Raw genomic sequence first — 20449 nt, 5'->3', positions numbered from 1 at the left:
AATACAAAATTCATGAATAAAATACACAAAAGTGTGGATATACCTGCTCATTCTTAATGATCACCAATTTCCACTTTTCAAAACAAGTCATTAAAGTGAATAATATATTCAATTACTCAGGCAATATATATATACAATACATATGCGGATAATAATGTTAAACTAATAGTATTGTATAACATTTTTTTTTTTTGTGAAAGCAGAACTGTATTTGTATGTATTGACGCTTACAACATTCTTATTTGGTTTCACGCAGGCCTGCCCAGTTCATAATGAACACTATGACCTGAGTCTTGACCCTGTGAGCCTTCATGGACAAAAATATGGGACAAGAAATGAAGCAGAGGGGAATCTTCCTCAGGCGGCGCACTGTTCGTAGAGATGTTGAAGGTGAGAGGAAACTGGTGTCACTAGAGTGTGTGTAGGTGACACTGGCTCTATAAGTATGATAAGATACAGAGAACACACACACACATACACTGGATTTTTTTCAACCAGTGCACTTATCAAGACATATTGTTTACTGCATCAATATTATGGGTGAGTCCAGGAACACATTGTCTTGGATGTGTTTGTGTGTGATATAGAAAAAGAAAAAAGGGAGATATGGATACATTTGAATACTTTTTTGTGTTCAAAGTCAAATCTAAACATGTACATAAAACGACCCTAGATATTTATAAAAAAGTTTATATGGATACTTTGAAAATATCTAAAAAGTGACAATGCTGTTTTTTAACTATTAACTTCACTTTTTTTGTGTGTCATTTTTCAACGATATTTTGTTTTCTAATGCAATGATATTTGGATATTAAAGTGCCTTCAGTGTCCAAGTACTTTTTTAGGGGTCACTGTATGTGCCCACAAGATTTTACAGGATTGTCTGCAGACTTTTTTTTTTTTTTAACTCTGTATGTATAGGAGTGTGTGTGTAGAGGTGTGTCTGATAGCTGCAGGTGTACACAGACTTTATAAAGGTCTGCACACTTTTGTGAGGGTCTGTGACAGAGAGTATTGCTTGAGCCGTAGGGTCAGAAATTTAAGGTAAGTGCAATTAATGTCACAATTGGTTTTTAACTGTAATTTAGTTGTGTTGTTTTACATATGTAATGCTTTCATTTAATTTGTTTTAAACTGGGGTTTACTGCTGTAGATATTTATCAAATATTTGAAACATTCTATTCAAAATAGAAAATGCAATTAAATTAAAAAAATATATATTTAAATTTTACAATGAATTGTTCATTGGATGTTAAAGTGTATGGAACAATATTTCTTTTTACAAAGCTTCACTTATAATTGCTATAATGCTATAATTGCACAAAAACAATAGCAAAAATTGTTGCTTGAGCTCAAAGTATTAGTCTCATGCAATACTTTATTTACACACTTCTTATGTACAAGGGTAACCCCAAACAGTTATTCTTATTCAGTATATTATACATTATTCTTATATTTTCTTATATACCTGCATGTGATTACAGCTGTAATTAAGTAAGTGTAATACACCTTAACCCACCTTTAATCCTACCCATACCACCAAACCTATCCTTACCGTACCTGTATCCCTCCTCAATAGCAGCAAAAGTGTTTTGCAATACAATATGAAAACAATAAGGACATTATACTTATTTTTTGATGTAAGTACATAGTGGTTAAGGACACTTAATATACAGTGTGACCCATAATTTTAAGCCTTTAACAACAGAAGTCAATAAACAGTTTTATATTGTACTGAAAATACATGCCTGTACAGTAGAGGGCACAGCTCAAACAAACCTTTCAGCTGTGTTCTGTCATTCTGGATTGCAGAAGAACAGGACATAAGAGAAGAAAGTTCAAGACTCTGGCTGTGTTCGAAATCGCCCCCTATACCCTCATTCACTATACCCTACATAACTCCACTAATATAGTTCACTTGAAGGAGTGAATGAAAACGAGTGAGTGAATTCGGACACTGAGTGCGCCGGAAGGCCTGCCTCATTTGCATAGCTTGTGCTTGCTGTTTAATAATCATAGCAATAATCAATCATTTGAAACTTAGCAAACTGACAGCTCCATTAGTAATGAAAAGATTTATCTTGAACTCTATCATGAAAACTAGCATGTAAAAAATCTTAATGAAACAATTTAATAATCAATTAAAAGGGAATTTATACCTGTATGATATTACGCTGTAGCCACATTGGAACAGCAGTTTGGAAAATGGATGGATGGATGATTCAGCTGCCTGCGCCATTTTCTGGCAAGGTGCGGGAATTTATTCGGCGCGACCATCACAGTGCATTATGGGTATTCTCTAGCCGATGACAGTACATGGGTTGTACACTCGATATTGCAGTGCATTGTGGGATTGAATGAGTGTGCTCGATAACGTCCACTATGGTTTCGGACACTACTACAACTGGCTGTCCCTTCAAATAGTGAATACCTATTTAAGGGTATGGGGGCAATTTCAGACATACTAAATTAATCTAAAAACAGTTAATCTAAAGTAATTTTGGTTATTGGTATGGTTGAATTGGGTCATTGCAGCAGCAATGTCATCGGTTTATAAAGTGAGCTTAAATGCATAAAGTATATTTGTGTTATTTAACAAATTTAATTATTGCTGGTTTGTGAATATTCTGAGTTACTGTTTTTATACATTTTGAGGAATACTGAATCTGTTTTGTGCAAGTGAGATGAGTAAATGAATGCTCACATTTAGTCTAGAACTACAATATCAATCTATATTTACACAGCGCACACAGCACCTCTCCATTTCTCTCAACATGGGGTTAGGAGAGGTGTGTCAGTCAATAAATGGAAAAACTTGCATTGCTTATTTGAAAAAGTAACTTGTAAATTTAAAAGTAATGCGTTACTTTACTAGTTATTTTACAAAAGTAATATGATTATGTAACTCACATTGTTTGTAATGCATTACCCCCAACACTGTTTCTAGCTGCTCCGAATGTGAATATCAAAACCAGGATCACTGTCTGGTAAGCAGTGGCACACAAAAATCCAAATTCCAATTCCTTACAGTTTATCATGATTCTAATATGACTTACTGTTAATTTACTTAGTTTCCACATTTGCAGTCTGCCTTGTGCCACTCACACTCCTGATGTTTTGAGGGTAAACATGAGCTTTAATTTATCAGTCATCACTGGACAGGAAACACACACACAAATACAGTCATACCAGAGGTCCTGCCATCATGTTTAAGTTGTCTACATCTCTGCTTTGAACTATAACAACCAGTAGAACAAGAAGGATGTTATATGACATCTCACTGTTTCAATTCACTAAAAAGTAATAACATGCAGTTTTTCCATACAGGATGTGCTGCATTCCTATTTGATCTGACCCTTTAAATGACTTGCGCTGGTCTAACCTAATGTAGTAAAATGTTCATTTAAAACTCATTCATTAATAGAAAAAAATCTGTTAATTTACAAGTTCCCACATGAAGAATATTTTAGGTTTCCTGCCAAAACCTTCAAAACAAACAATTTGCAGCATAAGAACATAAATTCATGCAATCTACTTGTAATTGATCAAAATATACATGTATGTCATTCCTACAGTTTGGTGGATTTTGGACTGAGCAGGTTTATTAAACAATTATTGGTCCCACTTTATATTAAGTGGCTTTAAGTACTATGTACTTCCATTGGAATTAATAATTTGATACAATGGAGTTATTGTGTACATGCATGTTTTTACATTGTACTTATATTTTGAAAATACCTTCATGTAATTACAGCTGTAATTAATTTATGTAATTACATTTGTAATTACACTGTTGACCCTTCCCTGACACCTTAACCCACCCTTAAACCCACCCATACCACCACACCTGTCCTAACCTTACCCGTATCCCACCTCAATAGCAGCACAAGTGTTTTACAATACAACCTGAACACAATAAGTACATTGTACTTATTTTTCGATGCAAGTACATAGTACTTAAAGCCACTTAATAGAAAGTGGGACCCAATTATTTTTTGTCTTGTCAGAGGGAGAAAATGTCTGTCTATCATAAAAACACAATGGTCAAGCTCGAGCTAGTATAACCTAATAATCCTGGCCTAATATTTCACATTCACATCGTAAGAAATTTGTCCACCCTGATACATTACATTTTTACTATGCATTTTTACCATGTGTGTAACAGGGTTTTAGCTACTAAAGCCTATTAGCAAGGAAAGAACAATATTCTTGCAGAAAATTAACATTCATAAAGAATTTTGATAGATATACAATATAAAATCTATTTTGAAAAATAATTTAAAATAAATAAATTGTAATGGTATAAAACTGATACAACAGGGTGGACATGTTATGTGTTACGTGTTTAGATAAGTCTTTTGAAAATGAGGATATGAGAGAAAAAATGATGCTATTAGGGTTGCTTTCCTTCCAAGGAAATTATGTCACTTCTAGTAAGTAATGGGATTTAGGGCATATACTTAAGATTTTAAAGGGCAAATAGCAACTATGTAACATGGTGGAGTGGAGTTTGAGAGACACAAACTAATTTAATGGTTTTACTCATTAAAAAAATATGTATGACAATAAATTGTATTTAAACGGCTATAGCTACGCAACAGTCAGTCTGATTGACTTGAAAACCAGCGTGCCGTGTGTATGTCCAAGGTGCTGCAATTGTCTACGAGGACATTTGTGTATCTCGAAAAATACGGTCTCCGTTGGCCAATGAAGTTTGAGTGGCTGTCAGACAAGGTTAACGAATGCCGATCGGAACGAAACTCGCTGGGCCTGTTTGACTCATGGCCCTAGAGGCCTGTGAAAAAATTTGAGCGAAATCAACCACCAGGGGCACCTTAGCATTTTTCACATGAGTAAAGGATTGTATACCACACGATTTTTCACACATGCCCACAGCGTTCATACCATATGGTAGAACAACCTCAATAACTGTTAACTATTTAAAACTATTATATTTCCTTAGAAATTTGCCTGTATTGGCTGTTAATGATCTTTTCCATCTTTGTGGTTACATGCTTGCTAAATAAAACATAATTCCTTTTTACGAATATGCTAATAGGCCTTAAAGCATTAAACGCTAATAATTGCTGCTCGAGGCTTTTTTTATTTTTATTGTTCTTAGTCACTATTCTTAGTTGCTGGATTACAACTGATTACATGTTATCTAGTTTACATAATCAGATTCCAAAAAGTAAATACTTGTATTTAGATTATATTACATTTTAAAACACTCATAATTAGACTACAGTTACTTATTCAGAATTAATTTATTCTGTCTTATTATTATTTTTTTATCTTTTATATTTTCTTTTCTAAAAAAAAAACTATCAAATAAGATTATACTATTCAAATCAATGTTATAACAAGTTAGGAGTAAAAGTAGTCAGATTATATTACCTAAAATGTGTAATGTAATAGATTAGATTACTAACTACAATTTTAATCGTGTAATTAATATTCAGTAATAGACTACTGTAAAGAAGAAGTAAAGAAGAAGTAAAGAAGATATTTTGAAAAATGTCTGTAACCAAACAGTTGATGGACCCCATTGACTTCCATACTAGGAAAAAAAAATACTATGGAAGTCAATGGGGTCCATCAACTGTTTGGTTACAGACATTTTTCAAAATATCTTCTTTTGCGTTCAGCAGAAAAAAGAAATTCTTACAGGTTTGAAACAACTTGAGGGTGAGTAAATGATGACAGAATTTTCATTTTTGGGTGAACTATCCCTTTAAGAATTTGTGTGAATCTTGGTTCATTTGTGTATGGAAAACCATGTGGCATGAAAGTTGATTAATGTTTTATGTAAATATTCAGTATTGTTTTATTTAACTGTGAATGACCCATTATTACTCAATATGCCATGCTTTAAATTCATTGTGATGTTTAGCGTACCTATGTATGGTAGTTAGCAGAGCCGTTTATTGTGTCATTTTTATTGTTATCTGTGGTCAGACTTATGTGGAGATGAACGAGTCAGTGAAGAACCCAGACCAGCAGAGCTATTGGCGGGAGACAGGCAGATGGATGGGCTATGAAGAGACCTATGATGTTGAGGCGGGCCGCTGGGGTCCTTCCCACATCTCCTACCTCACCTTCAAGAGCCTGGTGCAGTTACGCAGGACAATGAACACAGGTGAGGGAGTGACTGGAGTCAAACTTCAGCTCACCTCTTAGTAGTTATAGTTATATAATATGTTATATAATATAATACATTTAATTTACGTTAAGTTCAATTCAAATCACTTCACATTTCCTGTGTCAAAGCTGTCTCATTCTACCAAACATTATAATAATAGTAATTGTTATTATACATTATTATACACTACTGTTTAAAAGTTTGGAGTTGGTAAGACTTTTTAATGTTTTAAAAGAAGTATCTTACGCTCACCAAGCCTTTAATTGACCAAAAATACAGTAAAAACAGTAGTATTGTGAAATATTATTATTAAATGTTTTCGTTTATAATATATTTTAAAATGCAATTTATTTCTGTAATGGCAAAACTGAATTTCCAGCAGCCATTACTTCAGTCTTCAGTGTCACATGATCCTTCAGAAATTATCATTCTAATATGCTGATTTGGTGTTAAACATTTCTTATTATTATCAATGTTGACATTTTTGTGGAAACCTTGAATATTTTATGAATATAAAGTTCAAAAGAACAGCATTTATTTGTAATAGAAATTCCTTGTAACAATGTAAAAGTATTTATTGCAGTGCATCTTAAAATAATTTATATATGAAGCACATTATTTTATTTAGCTGTCATTTTACAGTAGCTTGCAGTAAAAATAAGTGAACATGTTTAATAAAAAATAGTTTAAAAAAAGTATTACATCATATAATGATTAACAGATAATTTTGTTGATGTATTGATGTACAAAAAGCTTCTCTACTAATATATTAAGAATTATGGTAATGTATGTTTGGTAATGATTCATAAATGAGAGTTATGGATGCGTTTCCAAGGATTAACTTGAACTCACATTCTAGTCTCTGTCCTGTCCTGACTGGAATATGAGGAAGAATGTAACTTCACTGCACATGCTCAGATGTGATGGTAGTAGATAGTAAGTGTCCCGTAAAACCTGCTCAACCTGTGCTCCTCAGCTTTGGCCATAGTGTCTATGTTTATTGTGGAAAGCCCTCATCCTCTCTTTTGCCTTAATCTTTCCTTTGCATTGAATTCTTTTTCATGTTTTTTGCTTGGATCAGGTGTGGTGATGCTGGACAGAGAGGAGAAGATGCTTTCCAGTATTATTGAGAAGATTGTGGATACCCTAGTTAGCAAAAGGGAGATTCAGCCAGGGGACAGAGATAAGGTTCTTCAAGCATTAATGCACAAACAGAGGTACTACACACACTTTATGGGAAAAGCAAAAAAAAATCAAGGTATAGCCTACTCAGTAATTTTCCCTCACTGAAATGTTTTACACATAAAGAAATACTACAAAGTATCAAATCATGGTTTGTAACCATTCACTAAAGATGTCTGACTGCAAATAGGGCATTTCTACAATGCACTAAGCATTGAAAAATTTTACCTTTGCATGATTCTGCATCCACACTACTAGGTGTCAAGTATGAATATAACAGTATTCCTACCAAACGTTTTCAGTATGAGTCTTCCGGGTTCGGTACACATGTGCACTGAGCGATGGCAGCATTGCCCTCACCCTTTTTTGACCCGAAATTTTTTATTTTTTTAAATGTAAAACATTTTGTAGTATTGAATGGGAAATATGGGGGGTTTATCAAATTGATATTAAATTTATTTAAAAAAAAAAAAAAAAAAAAAAAAAATATATATATATATATATATATATATATATATATATATATATATATTTAATATTATCATATTTTGATAATTTGTCAAATTATTGTCAATGGACGGATGCCAGTTTTGAGATGAAAATTAAACAAATTTATTTGATCACACCAATAAACGTAACTTTACTTAACTTCAAACTGATCTAATTATTGATGATTGCATCGTAAAGTAAATGTGAATAAGTTTTCAATACAAGTCGTAATTAATATTTTAAGCTTTGTCTAATTCTAACAGTCTTTAATGTGATATGTTGTTTGTATTATATTCTTGCAGTTCTGTAATAAAATAAGGTGATCAGACTCGAAATATGCCTCGGAATATGATTACACCTTTTTTCTTTGTTTCACAATACTCAATTAATGGGTCTCATTCATGAAACATTCGTAAATATACGAGTAAATATGTGAGTGATTTGCACGTAAAGTGACCTTCCCGAAAACTCTTCTCCTGATTCACAAATACTTCGTAAACGTCAGATGTGATAGTGAAATGTGTGTGTGTGTGTGTTAATGAATTCCAATCAGTCGTAAATGGGACGCGCGTGCACGCTCATTCTCAATTACCATAAATCCCGCCCATTAAATCCGACTGACAACTTTAAATGGGCATCATATTATGACACCAAACGAAGGATTTCAACATGTCTTCTCAAAAGCGAATGAAAAAGAGACATTTCTCAGATGCAGAAATTGAAGTTTTATTATCAGAAGTTCATTCAAAACGCCACATTTTAGTACCATCAGGTACTAAAAAAAAAAAGGAAGCTTGGCAGCATATTACAGATGCAGTTAATGGAGTTTCATCTGTTAATCGAACAGTCCCAGAAGTGAAAAGAAAATGGTTCGACATGTAACCCCGTCAAATAAACCCGGTTAAAGTGAATTAAAATGCAGCCTTATTAATGAGCAAAACGTTCGGATGTTAAACGCACTATTTACGCGTGGCTGGGAGCAGGTGTAGATTTCTTTCGTACCAACTAACATTTGGAAAATACGAACATCTTAATGAGTCCGAAAATTTACGCCAGAACCACTTTACACACGATTTACACAAAAATTCGTTCTGCTCGTGTTTCATGAATGAGACCCAATGATTGTAAACTGAGGTTGGTGTCTTTAGAAGTATCTGTTCTGAATTTTACATAAATCAAAACAATCCCACGGGCACAGTCATTGATACAGGCTGCAGCAGAAGTTTTTATGCTCCTATTTGAAGCTTCCGCTTTCGAACACGGAAGTGTGATAAAGGCCTATTATAAGATGAAGTTGAAATTATGAGATATGAAATACTAAATCATAATTATGATATAAAAAAGTTGAAATTATAGCATACTAAGTCATAATTTAGATTTTTAGGCCTGGTTTCACAAACAGGGCTTAGATTAAGCCAGGATTAGGCCTTAGTTCAATTAGGACATTTAAGTAGCTTTTATAAACATGCCTTAGAAAAAAAAAAACATTACTGGTAAGCATCTCAGGACAAAACAATGGCACAAACATATTGTAAGATATATCAATGCAAGTTGCTTTCAGTTAAACATCTCAAACATGCCTTTTAGTTTGGGACTAGGCTTAAGCCTTGTCTGTGAAACTGGAGGTTGATGCCATAATTATGACTCATAAATATGACTTAGTATGTCATAATTTCGACTTTTTATCTCATAATCATGGTTTTCAAAATAATGATTTTTTTCTTATGTGGCCGAAATGGGCTTCCATAGATCCAAACTAAATCCTAAGACTTTAAAGAGGCTTGTCAGATATGTATTTGAGACCTGTTTTACAGTTGTATTCTTTTTTGTAAATGTTAGAAAGTTTTCCATTTTGCAAAAAAGGCTCATACTGCTGACAGCACGTGAGTAAACTACCCAGACACCACTGAAGGAGCACCAGTGCGCACCAGTGGGAGTGCAATAATTCTAAAATATAAATTTAGCTAAATATTTTGCCCCAAAAGATTTCAAAACAGCTGCAACTGAATTGTAAGACTTTTGAAAGACTTTTTTTTTAAATACATAGGAAAAAATATGTATAAGTTTCTCCTTCTGCTATGCAGAAAACATAGCGTGTCTTCAAAACCGAGGTACGATGTCGATTCATTATTTTTGTGTACCATTACACCCCTTCTTTCAATACAAGACATCATTCATATGCCAGTGTAACAGTTACAAAAATTACGGCCCCACTTAATATTAGGTGTCATTAACTATGTACTTGCGGATTTGAAGAATCAGAATATCATAGAGAATTGGGGGTGTACTCTTTAGGGGCCAGTTAGTAACCACTTAGCAATCACACACAACACCCTAGCAACTGCATAGCAATGCACTAAAACACACACACAGGACACCGTAGCAACCACTGACAACAGAATAGCATCATGGCAGTGAATTTTGCAGGGTCATGCTTCTCATTTTCTTCAGATTTGTAGTGTAGTCATCATGAACCAATTCACCTTTAAAAGCATTCATTTTATTTCTTTCTCTCTCTCCAGCCAGTCAGTAGAGACCCAGCCCCTGACTTCAGGCATGGAGATGCAGAAATTCTCTGTCACAGAGAAAGTGAGCACAAGTTTTCTTGTTGTAACTGTTACGAGCATAACTATAAAGGCCAGTTCACACTAAGGATGATAACTGTAATGATAAAGATAGTTCTAAAAGAAGTTCTAAAATCGTCCCAAATATAAAAGAACAGCACACTATAATGAGAACAGCACTGAAACAATATAATTAGTTTAATATAATATATAATATTATATTTAAATAATATAATTGGAATCACTTTCTGAACTGATGAACAGTAAAAACATTGATGGCCAATCAGAATCCATTCTGCTTTAAAGAGCTCGAGCATTTGAAGCAGCAGATAACAAAACTGCAGCGCATGCAGAATAAGCAACAATATCTTCTGCTGGTGTGAACGGGCTTTAACACATGTCATTCATAATTTATTTTCTTAGTTTTTAAGTCATTTGACATTTTTTGACTATGTGGTTTTATTCTCAACCAAAGAGGGACACAGCTGATGTTGCAGAAGCCTCAATGGTGCTCGTAGGTGAGGATGTTTTTATTAATAAGTCCAATCATTTACATTCAAAGGTGTGACTTACTAAATTAGTAATGTGTTTCTGTTAGCAAACATTGACTCTATTTTTTTACAGCAATAATGGTGTGTGTGTTTGTGTGTAAGGTGCTCTGGAGTTCCTAGAGAGGCCTACAGTAGCATTCGTGCGTTTGCGGGACGCTGTGGTGCTGGAGTCGGCTCTGGAAGCTCCCGTGCCTGTGCGCTTCATCTTTATCCTGATTGGCCCTACCACAAATGACATGGACTATCATGAGTCTGGCCGAGCAATGGCAGCACTACTAGCTGACAAAGTAAGAGAACTGACAGGAAAATCAAATTGCAACAGTTACCGGAATTTAGCATGAGTTTTCTATCCTTTAAAAAAAGCTCTGCAGTATGCAAAGTGCTCCCTTTATTTATATGGTCATAACTTATTCAAAATCATGTTCATGTTTTCTATAATGTTAAAACGCTACACACACAGACCTCCTCTTGTTCTTAATTGTACCGAATGTGCAGTTGTTATGTGCTTTACATCTTAAAAAAAAAAAAAAAACTTGCAGATAATATAATATTAAAGGATTAGTTCACTTTAAAATGAAAATTAGCCCATGATTTATTCACCCTCAAGCCATCCTAGGTGTAGCCTATATGACTTTCTTCATATAAAATAAGCAAGTTATTTTACTTTAGAAAGTTTTAAATATGAATATTTTTCTTACACAAACTCCTCGTTTTGCTTCATAAGGCCTTTATTAACCCCACAGAGCCGTGTGTAGTTCATTTATGATGGATGGATGCACGTTTTTGAGCTTCAATCTGTTGGTTGCAATCCACTGCCATTATAAAGCTTGGAAGAGCCAGGATATTTTTTAATATAACTCAGATTGTATTCGTCTGAAAGAAGAAAGTCATACACACCTAGGATGGCTTGAGGGTGAGTAAATCATGGGCTGATTTTCATTTGAAAGTGAACTACTGATTTAATGAAATAAACCACTTAAGTGTAATTTAAAGAGAATAGACTTTCATGACTGTTTCTTAACACACTTAAGTACACTTTCAAAAAATGCACTTTGTAATAATGTGAAATTTAAAGTTTTATGATGTAGTAATATTTTGTCATTTTTTTTAAAGTAAACTTATTTTAATGTGTTGACTGACATACTAAAGCACACGCAAAATACTTGATGTAATTTTAACTGAAGTGTTTTAAAGTTTAAATATTTTTAAATGTACTAAATTGCAACTTCATCCTTAAAATGTGTAATATTAAACATGACATACACGTTTCAATAGAAATGTCATAAAAGTATACTTTAGTTTGGCATACTTGTCAGTGCATTTGGTCATATTAAAGACAATAGAAGTAAATATGAAATTGCATATAAATATGTACTGGAGTAAAAAAAAAAGCTCTCTTAAATAAAATGAAAATGAAAAACATTACACTCATTTCGAACTTAAGTATAGTATTTCCGTAATAGTACCTTTTTTTAAAAGTATGCTAAAGGTTCAACTTGAAACACTACGAATGTTACAAACAAATAATTCGAAACAGGCTCCTTCTGACATCACAATAAAATAACAACAAAATCTTCAACAAAAATGTAAAAAAGTGGTGCGGTCTAATAAAGCTACTATTTAAATTATTCATGACCCAGGGCATGCTGGGAAAAAGGAGAATGCTTAATGCTTAATTCAGCCTATCTGAAGATTAAAGTTATTAAAGAGAAACAGCACATTTTATGCAGTTTTTCTAATGTTTTTCCTACACTTATCTTTCACACACAGGTGTTTAACCAAGCAGCTTTCCAGGCTCAGAGTGATCGCGAGCTGACCGATGCCGTGGGAGACTTCACAGACTGCTGCATTGTGATTCCGCCCACTGAGATTCCGAATGAGTCTATGCTAACATCACTCATCCCCTTCCAGAAGAGACTACTGCAAGAGAGACTCCGCCCCTCTGACCCCAAACTCCGCCTGGAAGTCAAACCTCGCAAACGTAAGGACACATACACAAAGTACAACCCATAGGATAAGATAACTGTATGTGTGCATATACACATAACTCAAGTGCTTACTGGCAAACACAAAATTCATGATGATAAATAATTGCATAAGAGTAATAAAAATATATAACTACAAGTAGATGAGGGGTTCAAGCAGTTGAAACCTCAATTGCTTAAAAGTAGTCTAAAACTTCCTTAAATGATTGGAGAGTTTTCTTGTTATGGATGAAATTCAGCATGTGTCCTCAGATTATTCAGGTGTCTATGCGTACAAAACAATCTGTACCCAACAATTTCATTGGCTCATATGAAACAAAATTTCGAGAATAACTTTTTTGGCAGGATTATCTCTAGATGGTATACATTTAAAATTTGAAGTAAATTGGACCGACAGGCTAGGGCCAATTTGAAAGTAGCTCCCAGAAAATGTAAAATGGCAGAAATATTTCCCAAAAATATTTCCTGAAAAGCATGAGAGCATTTGATTTAGGAGTATTGAATATAAAAGGGATTTTTTTTGTTATAAGCACTGTATAAGCTTAAAGTGACCTTATTAATTATTAACAAAATGGAAATTGGAAATAATGTAAATGAAATTTGTGCACAAATCTAATTGAGTTAATTTTATTACAAAGAATAAAAACTTACTGGTATATTAAATTGTGATTGTTCAGTTTGCAACCTCAAATATTTGGTAACACTTTACAATAAGGCCCCATTAGTTAATGCATCAACAATGAGCAATACGTTTGTTGCAGTATATTTAAATCTTTGTTAATAAACATACATATTTTATTGTTAGTTAATGTTAGCTCAGGTCCATTAAATAATATTAACAAATACAACTTTTGATTTTTAATAATGTTATTGGTAAATGTTGAAATTGATATTAGCTGAGATTGGAAGCTCATAGAAAAGCGTTACTAAATATTTTTGTATAATGACACTACAAGATACAAGTGACCCCGAAACAGATTTCCTTCACGGCTGTTTTAGGTTCTTAGTTGAAGCCTGACAATAAAATACTCATTAATAATCTGTGAAATAAGTGGGAAATGTACAATCAGGCCTTCATTATCATAAAATAAACCCCTTCCGGGTGATATAAGTTGCCTCAACTTTGGGTCATGATCACCTTGTTGGTGTTCACTTTGATTATGACAAATTATTTTTTAATCTTACTGTTAACAGAGCACAGATATCTAATGCCAATCTATCTTCCTACAGCTTCAAAATCCTTAGGACCCCCTCCAGAAGATCCACTAACACGTACCGGTGTTCCATTCGGTGGCATGATCAGAGACATGAAGAGACGATACCAACACTATGTCAGTGACATCAAGGATGCTTTGAATGCTCAGGTTGTTGCTGCCATCATCTTTATCTACTTTGCTGCACTCTCGCCTGCCATCACCTTTGGAGGTCTCCTTGGTATGCATGTTTCCCAAATCATGTTTCCCAAAACATGTTTCCCTTAAGGACTGAACATTCACACTATCATTTTGCAAGTGAACACTAATTTTTGTTCTGAAATAATTTTTGTTTTTGTTCTTTCTTCCTCTCTAAACAAAGCTGAAGAGAGCGAACAATGCAAATCAAGACTTTTGAAAACTGATCTTATAAACGTTTGTTTGGCACTCTTATGCTTCTCTCCACAGCTGATAAGGTGGATAACATGATGGGTGTGTCGGAGCTGATGATCTCCACTTCAGTGCTGGGCATTATCTTCTGCCTGGTCGCTGCCCAACCTGTGCTTGTTATCGGTTTCTCTGGGCCGCTCCTGGTGTTTGAAGAGGCTTTTTTTACTGTGAGTGGTTGTCTCTCTTTACAATGTTTATCTGATATAAGATATATGATATATATCTCAATTCTCCCATCATGCTTTCCCTCCTGGCTGTAGTTCTGTAAGTCTCAGGGCATTGAGTACATCGTAGGCCGAGTGTGGGTTGGCGCGTGGCTGGTGGTCATCGTTGTGGTGATTGTTGCCTTGGAAGGAAGCTTTCTGGTCCGCTTCATTTCCCGTTTTACTCAAGAGATCTTCTCCATCCTCATCTCCCTCATCTTCATCTACGAGACCTTTGCAAAACTCGGCAGGGTACATACTTTTTTTGCCATTTTAATATTTTGCTGCATTCTTTTACTTCTTCATTCAACCATCGCTGTATATCTTTTGGCTTCATACATTCATTTTTGCTGCATGATAAAGACTTGTTTAATTTTTACACTCTAAAAAACAGTGGGTTAAAAACAACCCAATTTGGGTTGTTTTTAACCCAAGGGCTGGCTAAACATAGGACAGAACACATGTTGGGTTAATTTTACCCAGCAAATTGGTTTTTTTTCGTGGATCTGGATCTCGTGCCGGAGCTTGTATCATGTTCTGTGGGGGAACTTCTAACTTCAGACCGCCGCCCTGCGTTTCACTCGTAGACAAAACATGCTGTGACTGACTCCATAACCTGTCCATAAACAAACAGTTTCAGTTCTGAGAACATATTTTAACATCCTAAGTATTTATATTCTGTTTCTTTTTGAATAAAATCATACAATTTTATGCAAGCATCAGGCGTTTCCATCACGCGAAAAGACAGACGCGAGTCACGTGACACTTGTGTAGGTGACTCACATCATGTTGTTTTGCATAAAATTAAATGATATACAGCACAATAATGAATTTATAGATAAAATAAAATGTACACAAACCTGCATTTTACCGAAGACATGCACCAATTTGACGGAGCTGCACTGCTCTCTCCTGAAGAAGAGGTTGCAAAAAGCCTGCAATAAATAACTCAACCCCGGGTTGTTATGTCTGACCCATGATCTGGGTAACACAAAATTACCCAAACACTGGGTTGTTACGTCTGACCCAGGAGCTGGGTAACACAAAAACTATCCAAACACTGAAAAAAACAAAAAAAACAATAAATGACCCAAAAGGCTCAACCCAGGATTTGGGTAGAAAAAATAACCCAAGATTTTTTAGAGTGTAGGAATTTCGTTAACTGATGACAGAAAACCATGCTGTTATCACACGCAAAAGGCAACCAACCTAGAATATAATTTAATTTACTTTAGCATACTTTGAAAATTAATATCTTCCAAAGTTTTTTCAACAGTAATCACTCTATATGCATAATTATAGTAATTGTTGGTGCTTTCTAAGGAAAATGACATGCCTCAAATTGCATGGGTTGTTGAGGAGAAAAGTGTTATTACTTGTCTAAGCTGGACCAGCTACTGGGCCAGCATTAACCGCTTAGCAAGTTGTAACCACGCAGAACACCGTCATACACCCACTTAATGCTACCAGCAACCAAGCAGGACAACCTAGCACAGCAGTGTGCGTACAACTACTCACAACACCTTAACAACTGCGTAGCAGTGCCGTAGCAACCACCTAGAACACACTAGCAACAGGCTAACAACCACTCAGAACACCTCAGCAACACTGTAGCAACCCCCATAGCACTGAGCCAATGAGTTTGCATGGACAAGCATGACTCACTTAATTTTCCACAAATATCACAAATTTGTTTCCTAATTTGCAACAGCTAATACAGCAAAGACATTGTGATGATACTCTCTCAAGACATTCATATACAAATATTGTTCAATAATATACATTTCTCTCTTTGTTTCATCCTTCATTATAGATTTTCAAAGAACATCCTCTCATCCTGAATTATGAACATTTAAACAGTACAGTTGAGGACCCTTGGCACTCAGTTGTCAGCTATCAGAGACTCCTGGATAATGCTACAGGAAATGTATCTGTCGTGAGAAGCGTTCAGCACCAGCCTTATCCCAACACCGCTCTTCTGTCCATGTGTCTCATGTTTGGCTGTTTCTCCATTGCATACTACCTACGCATGTTCAAGAATGGCACATTCCTGCCAGGCAAGGTAAATAGATTATTGAATATTGTGATCAAAATATGAGAACATGACTGTTTATAGCAGGCTTCGGATTGCACCAGCTGTTTGTAAATTCTTGCTTAAAATATAAAGATCTGTTTGGTGCATAGATTCGACGTTTGCTCGGTGACTTTGGAGTTCCCATTGCAATTTTCCTCATGGTTGCTATCGATATCAATATTGAGGATACATACACTCAGGTATGTTTGTAATTTAGTATTTGTGAATATTATTTAATTATAAGTGAATTCCATGGAATTTTTATTTTCATTTTAGATTAGAAGTAGATTCCTAGATGCCTTATTTTTTAGGTTTCTGATGGGCATTGGATGCCTTTATAGATAGATAGCACTTATAGGGCACCAATTCAGATCCAATCCTGTAAAGTTACTGTTTTGACCTCTCTGACCTTTGACTTGTGTTACAGAAACTGGTGGTGCCTAAGGGTCTTCAGGTGTCCAACCCTAAGATGCGGGGCTGGTTAATCAACCCTATGGGTGAACACAAGCCCTTCCCTGTGTGGATGATGTTCGCCTCTGTTGTTCCAGCTATATTGGTCTTCATCCTCATCTTCCTTGAGTCTCAGATCACCACGTGAGTAATGTTTTCTGGAGGAAGAGGATTAGGTACAATCAATTTCTGGTACAATTCGTTAACTGACAGGATCAGGCTCCAACAAATTTTCAGTCCTCACTCAAGTGAAAATGCTGCACATACTCTAAAAAATAAAGGTTCTTTATTACCATTGATGTTCCATGAAGAATAATTAACATAGAATCTTCCCATTGCACAAAAGGTTCAAAAACGATCTTAGAGAACAATGAAATATTCTTCACACTAAAGGTGCATCCTAAAGGAGCATTTGTATACTTATGCATTATTCTCTGCTATTTTGTCATTTAAATAGTTAAAACTGATTCAGAAGAAGTGGATTATGCAGAGTCGTTTACATGTCGATGTATCAGAATCGTAATGCGTTTTATGTGTCGCTCTCTACAACGTCGACACATAACGGTAATTAATATGATTACATTATCAAACAGCTAATAATGTGGTTCTAATGTTACACAAACCATGTTCCCGTTCACCATCTCAGAGTCAGACAGCTGCCTTCTAAAAATCAATATCCTTAGAAATGCTTTGAACAACTCAGAACGTCATTGGAGAAAGGCATATAATTCACCATAACATCGTAATATAAATCATATACATAATTCACCTGCTATATTGCTAAATCTACCTGATATTTCATATCAACAGAAAAATATACCTGGCTTCTCTTGATACTCCCCTACTTCGCAGCATAGTTAATTAAAGACTAAACCCCGCACCCCTCATGACGGAATTGGTTTCAATATATTTGTGACGTAGAGAACAACTGTAATTTCAAACCACGTTTTGAACACTGTCTTTGGTTCACTGCAGTTTTAAGGAGAAAATACTCAGTCATGGTGTTGGCATGAATTTGCACATGGTTTGTCTTAAAGCATATTAAAAACACCACATAGATATATAAACAACATTAGAACGTGATATTCACCACAGGGGGACTATAAGAACTGTTCACAGAAAGGTTCTTTGGGGAACCCAGAATGGTAATTCTATGGCATTATGCCGAAAACCCCCTTTTGGAACCTTTATTTTAAGAGTGCAACATAAAGTAAAATATACAGTTATATGGAGCAGTATTACACAGTGTGACAGAAAGTGAAAGTGACTGGTTGGGTTAGTGTGATGACCCTTGCTAGACTGGAGATGAAAGATTCTACTAATGCTTTCAAAATAACATAAAAATAGAACAAATATTTCTCTCTGAATAAATAATTTGCAATGCTAATTTATTTATAAACTGATCTTTTCACTTGTCTCTCATTCATTTTTCAAGACTAATTGTGAGTAAACCAGAGAGAAAAATGGTCAAAGGTTCTGGCTTCCACATGGATCTTCTCATCCTGGTGAGCATGGGAGGTCTGGGTGCCATATTTGGTGTTCCTTGGTTGAGTGCCGCAACCGTACGATCCGTATCTCATGCCAATGCCCTGACTGTCATGAGCAAGGGCCCAAAACCTGAGATTGAGAAGGTTCTGGAACAGAGAGTCAGTGGAGTAATAGTGGCTTTGCTTGTTGGTATGTTGACATACGTCTAACATTCTTCTTAACCTGGTTCTTACAGTACTATGCTTCCTAGAAATACATTAACATCTCTGTCTGTCCGTTTGCAGGTCTTTCGATCCTCATGGAGCCCATTCTAAAAATGATTCCTATTGCGGCTCTGTTTGGAATCTTTCTCTACATGGGAATCACATCCCTCAGTGGGATTCAGCTTTGGGATCGAATTTTGCTCCTCCTCATTCCCAAAAAATATCACCCCAATGAACCCTATGCTACAAGAGTATGTCTGTGCTACCATTACTCTATTGGAATTCTTTGCATTTCTATTTCTTATTCTTGTAAATGTTTTATTCTCAAGGTTGGTTTCCTTTTGCATGTGGTCTCTGTCTCCCTCTGCAGGTCAGCACCAGTAGGATGCACGTATTCACTGCGATCCAGATCGTGTGTCTGGCAGTCCTGTGGATGGTGAAATCGAGCCCTGTGTCACTGGCTCTACCGTTCATCCTGATACTCACCATCCCTCTGCGCATGTTCATGACTGGACGACTTTTCACTGAGCAAGAGATAAAATATGTAAGTGGCACACTGACTAGCCTAGTCAGAGTAGCCTAGCAGTAGTCTACTTGACGTACATGCTATATTCCAAGTCATAGTGAACCTAGTGAACTTTCCATTTAACTTTTCATAATAATTCATTGTACTTTGTATCTTCAATATAGCTTGACGGTGATGATTCCAAGGCAACATTTGAAGAGGAGCCAGGAGTGGATATGTATTCTGAATCTCAGATGCCATTATAGATCCTTTTCCTGCAACCAAACTCGTTTTTTTTAGAGTGCAGCCAGCACATGAAAAATTTGACAAAACAATGAATTATGTTCATTTTACTGCTGTGTGTGGTTTTTCTGTCTGTAAATTGATATTACAATGGTCTAATACAGTTCTTACAAGATGACGTCATCATGACATGCAACATTTAAATATACAAGTGCCTTTAATAACTTTTGCACTAATATTCAGTAAGGTACTGCATTATGAAGGTCTTTAAAATGCCCATAGGACCAGCACATTTCACAGATAAGATATTCTCCCTGCATTATAAAGAAATTATTAATGTAGCCTAGGTCTTTTTTTTATTTTATGTTTTTTATTTATTTTAAATTTTTACAAATAGGCCTACTTTGTCTTGTTGGAGAAGATTTGCTTTGCCCCCATAAAGATGTGCTATTACTGGTCTAGATGTCATTAGGCTAGTAATGATCTTTCAAAAACAAAAAACAAAATATCTTAATTATTCAAAAATTTTGACCTGCAGTGTATTTCTTAAATAATGCATGTATGTTATGCTGTAAGATAGATCTACATCAAAAAACATGTACAAGCTTATTTCCTTTCTATGTAACAGGCAAAAAAAAAAACAAGAAAAAAAAACAGCCAATGTGACAATGCATAATAGCGGCATATTTGGAATAAAAATTCTTCTAATGCTATATAATATGGCCAT

The 20449-nt window shown here is 35.1% G+C and overlaps 1 protein-coding gene across 2 annotated transcripts; it reads left to right on the top strand.

Moving 5' to 3' along the window:
• Positions 1-945: 945 nt before the first annotated feature.
• Positions 946-20449, top strand: slc4a1b (solute carrier family 4 member 1b (Diego blood group)). Of its 2 annotated transcripts, XM_079852274.1 has the most exons (18): positions 1008-1044; positions 2948-2987; positions 5959-6139; positions 7224-7359; positions 10336-10402; positions 10853-10895; positions 11031-11215; positions 12699-12909; positions 14144-14347; positions 14575-14723; positions 14817-15011; positions 16573-16821; positions 16944-17033; positions 17261-17427; positions 18719-18960; positions 19056-19225; positions 19345-19518; positions 19665-20449. In XM_079852274.1, exons 3-18 carry the CDS (start codon positions 5971-5973, stop codon positions 19743-19745), a joined length of 2532 nt encoding a protein of 843 aa, XP_079708400.1. In that variant the 5' UTR covers positions 1008-1044; positions 2948-2987; positions 5959-5970; the 3' UTR covers positions 19746-20449. The 2 variants fall into 2 exon arrangements, with proteins under 2 accessions (XP_079708399.1, XP_079708400.1); XM_079852273.1 differs by lacking the exon at positions 2948-2987 and having other exon boundaries at positions 946-1044.

This window comes from Squalius cephalus (genome assembly GCF_949319135.1).
Source record: "Squalius cephalus genome assembly, chromosome: 19".
In the NCBI taxonomy this organism is placed as follows: Eukaryota; Metazoa; Chordata; class Actinopteri; order Cypriniformes; family Leuciscidae; genus Squalius; species Squalius cephalus.
Note: the sequence above shows the minus strand (reverse complement) of the source record. Positions and strands in the feature narration are given on the sequence as shown.